Raw genomic sequence first — 6584 nt, 5'->3', positions numbered from 1 at the left:
TATGTTGCCAAACACTGCACTGGGGGGCGGGGGACTGGCAACCCCAGCACCACATTTCATTCATAACAGGAAGTTTTAGCAAAAACTGTGCTTCCGTATCAATGCAAGAACCAAATGATGCTTTTGAATACCGATTGGTTATTCCATGTTGAAGAGTAAGGATGCAAACATACTTGGATGCCCAACATAGAAGAGTTTGGTTTAATCTATATCTTTAGCAAACCCATCCTTATTTGTGCACTACCCTTTTCAACAAAGGGATTGACTACGAAACTTTTGCCTGTTGATGATTGTTGGCCTATCTAAACTAGAACTCAGGTGTGAAGATTGATGAGAATGCCACTTGGTATGGTGAGCAACATAAGAAGACTTAGCTCAAGTCACACTGAGTTGAAGCAAACAAAGAAAGAATCTATGCAACCAGTTTATGAATAATTTGAAAATCAAGGCATGGTTGAGTCCATCTATTGGAATCAAACCTGATAACAAAATATCCTCAAATGTACATACAACCAAGAGGATGCGTGAATAAAATAAGGTGTACAGCGTCATACTTGAGAGGTCCTTCCATAGATTTTCACTCAAAATCCAAGTTCAGAACTCTAATTATTGTGCAAACATTCAAATTGGCAAGTTGTATTCACACAAGGAAACGGCATGAAAGGGATTTTATTTGGATAGTAACAAAGGCCCTACTTGTTTCCTCCATTCAGTTAGATACCATGCTTTCTGTTTCTTTCACAAAGCCATCGCCTGTCCAATCTTTATCAGACTGCAAGCCTTTCTTCACTGCTTTTCTTTGCCGGATCGCTTCTTGCTGTCGATGCACCAAATCTGTGTGTGTGGTGAAGTATTGCAACGAATGCCTGAAGAGAAAAGCAAGATACAGATATTGCAACTCTGATTCATCAATGCTTCCTGGAATGTGCAAATTCTTAAAAAAAAAACTTGTATAGAACAGATAAGAAAATTGACCCTCTATCCTGTAAATTTTAAGCAAGCCATTCAAGATAGAAAGGGGAGAGTAAGGAAGAGCAGACCCTTTGAAATCTTCTATGGATGAGAAGTTGTGCTTTCTCATGAAATCCTTCAGCTCAGCACACAGTTGCTTCACAAGGCCATAGCCATGCATCATCACACCCGTACATACCTGGTTAAGCACTTGAAAAAATCAATCAATCAGTAATTGTAGAAGCACCAAACAGATTTGCTGCCATATAAACATGTTGATCATAACCAGCCAGATGAATCGAACAAATGGCATATGGCCCTCTCATTCATGTCCTCCACATAAGCCCGTAGGTTCACCATGAACTGCAAACTTTCCTAACAAATGCAAATGATTAAAGCAGGTGTACATGCAACCAGAACTTAGTTCATGTCTTTAGAGCCACATAACACCAATGCCTCCCTTAAAACGCCAAATCACCAGCAATAAACTTATCAGTTCTGCATTAAGAAATCAGCCGTAACAATTCAAACAACTTTGTACCCTATTTTTTACCATAATCTGATTGCAACTGTGAGATCGATGATAAGCACAGTTTAAAGTTTTTAACCAGATGGAACTTCGCACCATATTCTTATATATAATAGTACTTTTAGTTCAAATATGAGCAAATCACTATTCTTTTTCATAACATGATTATGTATCCAGATATAGCAGCAACATAGGCTGTTTTATCCCAGTAAATTTAAAGTGGCAGCAGTCACATCATAAATTAGCAAACCATCTCCATGAAACAAAAAGAACGAGAAAAAATTATAGTCCCTCTCCACTATAGTCCATATACAGTAGAACAAGGAAAGATCATGCCGCTAAATCCTGGATGCACCATAATAAGATATGTTCAAGTAGTTCAATTCAAATTGTTGCTCTGAAATGCATACACCATTAAAGAATTATTAAGGCTCCAGAATAAATATTAAAAAAAATGACAAAAAATAGTACAGAAAATGAACAAGAATGCAAAATCATATTGATCCCCATTCATCCAGTGATTAGCAAGGATAAGAAAGTCCAACCTGAACTGTATCAGATCCAAGAAGAATGAACTCAGCAGCATCACCTCCTGTCTGCACTCCTCCTATGCCTGAAAGTGACCTATCTGCAGCACCAAATTCTGCCTTCATCATCTGTGCTATGGACATCACCTTAGCAAGTGCAATAGGATGAACAGCCTTTGAGGAATAGCCACCAGGAGTTGAATACCTGGAGAAAATAGAAGATACCATCAATATGGATAAATCTACAAATAGTTTTTTGGAACTAAGGGCAAATTAATAAGCAGAAACTGTGATACAAGCTCAAACCCACCCCTCAACACAAGGCTCAGGGTGTAAAGTATTGAGATCAATTCCCATGACACTCATTATTGTGTTGATTGCAGAAACTCCTTCACATCCAGTCCGCAGAGCAACTCTAGATGGCTGCAACATCGCAAAAACAGGATACATGTTTTACATCAGTACATTTCACTTGTTCAGCTATATCACATGGGTGCGGGTGCGGGGGTGCACTTTCAAAAAACTTGGGTGCGGGGGTGCGGCAAAAATATAAAAAATTATATATATATATATATATAAAGTCCAAAAGTTGGACATAAATGACCCTGGGTGCGAACCGCACCCAGGGTCGGGTTGACCGCCCTGCACGCGCACCCGCATCGCATCGACGCGGGTGCAGCACCTGGTTGGCTGAATCCCTGTGACATAGTTGTTCAGCCATGCATGGTCCAAGGCACAGTCTCGAGACATGCATGTACCAAGGCACAGTCTCCACTAATGAGTGGGATCTCTTGAATAGATGAGTCTGAAGGCACATTTTCAATGGTTAAGTTCACATCACAACTGATGAGTTGTCATAAGCAAATTTGCAGTCACAAGGAGATCACAGGCAGACAACCCAAACCTTTGGTTGATCCATAATTTTGGACCACATAAATCAATAGAAAGATAATTTACAACCTCAGACTTCCACTATGTTTCATTCATAAAATTTCTTCTTCTTCAATTTGCACGTATGATAACATGTCTACATCCATCACTTAAAAATATAAAAGGTCCAAGAGATGAATTTTTGCATAGAACAATGTTTAGTATTGCATCAAGTTGGTCTGTCACAGACACCTAGATCTAAACAGAAACAATTGAAACATTACAGCTGTATGGGTCAGCACCAATCCAAGCTGAGTGGCACAAGCCAGCCCAGTTCATAGTGGTATGAATCAGCAACGATGTGGACAAGTTGCCGAAATGAGCAACTTACCACGCTCTTGCCAGTCACTAATGTAGTAATAACCCCAAGTCAAGGTCAACTTCATTTGAGCTAGAGGGCCCTGATTACTACAACTGAGGATCAAGCGCATGTTCATACAAAAGATTCAACTGGCAAACATTTCCCAACCAAGATGGAAGAAACAAATCTCCCCGTTAATTCAGATGAAACCCAAGTAGGCATCAGAGAACAGACCTCGGTGATGTCGGTAATATTCGGCGTCATCTTCGCCCATACTGGAACTGTTGCTTTTTCATTAATCCATCCACAGACTTCTTCCAATAATACACAGTTTTGGCCCACAGCAGCACCCATCTTGCGCTCTGGCATGCCATGCGGACATGAGAAATTGATCTCCAATGCATCCTGCAAAGTAACCAAAAAAGCAAAACAGGAGGGGGACAAAAAAGGAAAACCCCCAATTTTGCACAATGAATAATACTCCTCCATGATTGACGCAACAAAGTAGTCAACAACTTCTTACCACTCCAGTTTCTTCAACCCTCTCAATAAGCTCTTGCCAAGCAGCTTTATCATACTCCTCCATGATTGACGCGATAAGTATCCTATCAGGGTACTCTTCCTTCAACTGCCTGAACTCCTTCAACATAATCTCTAGCGGCCGATCACTGATAAGCTCAATATTCTCCCAACCAATAATCTCTCCTTTGGTTGAACCATTCGATCCTGCTCGAAGGCGTGCATATCGTGGAGTCACGTTGATAACTTTGCTCGAGTCAAGTGATACCTGATCTCATGCCAGACCAACACAAAGACCTCTAAGTTCCTCCACACCAACTCTATTTAGGTAAACAACAAACAAACCATATGCAGAGGAAACGAACTTGCAGAGTTGTTCTTAGTGTAAACTTTAAGAACCAGATAAACGGTTTAACACTATGAAAGAAACACCTATCATATAATATTCGCTGAATGTCTTATGTGGGGAGGCATCAAATTTGCAATTTTCGATAGGGTGTTACCTAACTTTTATGGACAATGAATGCTACTACATATCAACAGAATGATATTGCAAATTGGTGGGAACAGAAACAACAAAAGTTGCTAATTTTGAATTCAACAAACGAAATGCAAATCACAGTAATACGATCTTACGGTGACTCCCAATTGGAGTTTTAAGCAACGGAAGACATAACAAATCGTGTCTTAAGTAAAACCAGAGATCGACAACAAAGTTCAGCAAATTGTGATCCGCAGTGGAAGCAAACAACACGCAGATCCATAATCGACCAAACAAAACTAGCCAAAAGGGGCAAAATTCAACCAAATCCATCATAATTCAATCCGATCCCTCCGTATTAATACACATCCATCTCAAAATCTCATAAAATATCCAAAAACTAACGAAAAATCACCAAAAAAACAGAAAGCAACAAAAAACGTATAGTAAAAACGCAGATGCAAAAGCAAGAAAGAAAAATCACCGTTTTCGCGATCACCGCGCCCCAACCTTCATCGAACGCCCTCTTCATGACGGTATAGTTGGTCCCGGGCGGTCCCGAGCCGATAACGAAAGGGTTCGGCATCTCGAGCCCGTTTACCCTGACCCTGAGATCGGGCTCGGCTCCCGCCTGGGACGAAGCCCTAAAACGGAGGCCGGAGCTACGCCGAGGAGCCGACCGGTGTCCCCCCGGGACAAGGAAGCTCCGGCCGGCATCCGGGATATATGCCGGAATTTCCGAGAGAGAGTTGCCGGAGATCCCCGAAAGGAAGGAAGAGTTCAGAAGGAAACTCGCCATTCTTCCTTTGGACTCCGCCGGCGCGCTGTTGCAAGGAAGACGGAATCCTGTCCTGTGGGATCTGACAAGTTGCGTCACGAGGCGATTAGTTGGGACTGGCACGCAATTAAATAGTCGGGAAAAAATCGGGATGACGACTGGGGAGGGAACAAGTTCGTGACGCGGGTGACTTATCTCTCTAAGTCGATGAAATTGAAATAATCGGCGGGAGGACCCGAATTCGGTGCCGATGTATATCACCAGATCCGATGTGGATATGGATCTAGTTCAGACCCGGATACGGATTCTCTCTAAGTATTTGGTTAGCTGTTTACACTTAGCACTGGTAAATCATAAGTGGGGATGGGATTGGGTCAGTGTGAGCTCTCGTTTTGGATGCCGTTGATCTCAAGATGAACGGCATCCAAACCCATACGGATGAGATGCCCAATACTTGGATGGGCCCCATGTTTTTTCCTGACGTAACAGCATCTGAATGGTTTAAAATGAACAGCTCACAACCAGCCTTATTATTTACTGTTTGAGGGTTGTCATTCATTTTTAAGATGAACGGCATCAAGGGGCCTCCATGGTGTTATCATCTGATCGGTGCCTCAATGAACTTATGGAACTAAGCGGAAGGTGTTGAAGCTTGGCTTGTTCTTGTGGTGAATGTCTAGACTGAATGAAATTAGCGAGGATCAAGCTATCTGGTTTACATATATATATATATATATATATATATTAAGATTAAAAATAATAGAATTTGGACATTAGACCTATTGAACTAAGCTCACAATAGGATTTGAACTCTAAATGCAAGGCCAAACTTCAACCTTCTACACCATATGAATATGATATTAAAATATATGTCTAATATATTCTAACTAATTAACGAATCTATAAGAGCTAAAACCGAGCCAATCACTCATAGTATGTGTGCAGTTTATTTTTTTACTCAAAGAAACCTCCCTAGGATCAGAGACCTAGCTGAGCTAGCTTTGGCTGCTGTACTTACGGTCGATGTCCTGAGGGTGTATCCAGTCTATTTCATGAGTTCGAACAAGTTTGTTCTAGGGGGTCCGCCTAACCCAGCTTGCCTTTCAAAAAAAAAAAGTAACATTGCCCGTACTATCGAGGTAGTATCTCATGTGATAAGCAGGGTTCTGTGTCAAGCTGAAGACCCAGGATCGAATCTCTCTGCCACATGGGGCGGCTGTTGTTATGCTAGGGTCCGCCTAACCCTAGCTTGCCTTTAAAAAAAAAAAAGTGCACTTCTCCTTGTGATGGAACGTTTTCGGTTCAAACCCCAGTGGTACTTTGAATATTAACTGGTGGGGGTCTGCCTAATCTCCGGTTGCCTTTAAAAAAAATAGCATTGCCCATGGTTGGGGTTTTATAGGGTTCAGATACGAAAACTCCATATAGAACCTGATCCGTTGTTTTACTGGATATGAAAGGCGGGTCCTTTGACATAGGTGAGTAAATGGGTTTTTCGGGTCGAGTATCCAAACCAAGTATGAATCGTTGCTTCTGTTTTAGGGGTAGCATAGCCATGGGCTTTGTTG

General features: G+C 41.5%; 1 protein-coding gene across 2 annotated transcripts; it reads right to left on the bottom strand.

The window, feature by feature from the left end:
- Positions 1-435: 435 nt before the first annotated feature.
- Positions 436-5139, bottom strand: PYD1 (pyrimidine 1). Of its 2 annotated transcripts, none has more exons than XR_016430303.1 (7): positions 4723-5139; positions 3762-4025; positions 3473-3643; positions 2318-2430; positions 2026-2212; positions 1041-1161; positions 436-866 (listed from the first exon to the last, which is right to left on the bottom strand). XR_016430303.1 is itself a non-coding variant. In XM_089996472.1 (7 exons), exons 1-7 carry the CDS (start codon positions 5035-5037, stop codon positions 710-712), a joined length of 1317 nt encoding a protein of 438 aa, XP_089852598.1. In that variant the 5' UTR covers positions 5038-5134; the 3' UTR covers positions 436-709. The 2 variants fall into 2 exon arrangements, 1 of the variants encoding a protein (XP_089852598.1); XM_089996472.1 differs by having other exon boundaries at positions 1041-1150; positions 4723-5134.
- Between the last annotated feature and the right edge of the window lie 1445 nt (positions 5140-6584).

Source organism: Nuphar pumila, chromosome 2 (assembly GCF_984573655.1).
Source record: "Nuphar pumila chromosome 2, dmNupPumi1.hap1.1, whole genome shotgun sequence".
Lineage (NCBI taxonomy): Eukaryota > Viridiplantae > Streptophyta > Magnoliopsida > Nymphaeales > Nymphaeaceae > Nuphar > Nuphar pumila.
Note: the sequence above shows the minus strand (reverse complement) of the source record. Positions and strands in the feature narration are given on the sequence as shown.

Bases quoted from the DNA above. Each gene is read 5' to 3' on its own strand.
- PYD1 (XM_089996472.1), bottom strand. From the start codon at position 5,037: ATGGCGAGTTTCCTTCTGAACTCTTCCTTCCTTTCGGGGATCTCCGGC. The intron at 4,026-4,722 runs GTGATTTTTCTT...GCATGAGATCAG, and splicing joins GCGCGGTGATCGCGAAAACG to GTATCACTTGACTCGAGCAA. The intron at 2,213-2,317 runs GTGGGTTTGAGC...TATTTTCTCCAG, and splicing joins CCTGAGCCTTGTGTTGAGGG to GTATTCAACTCCTGGTGGCT.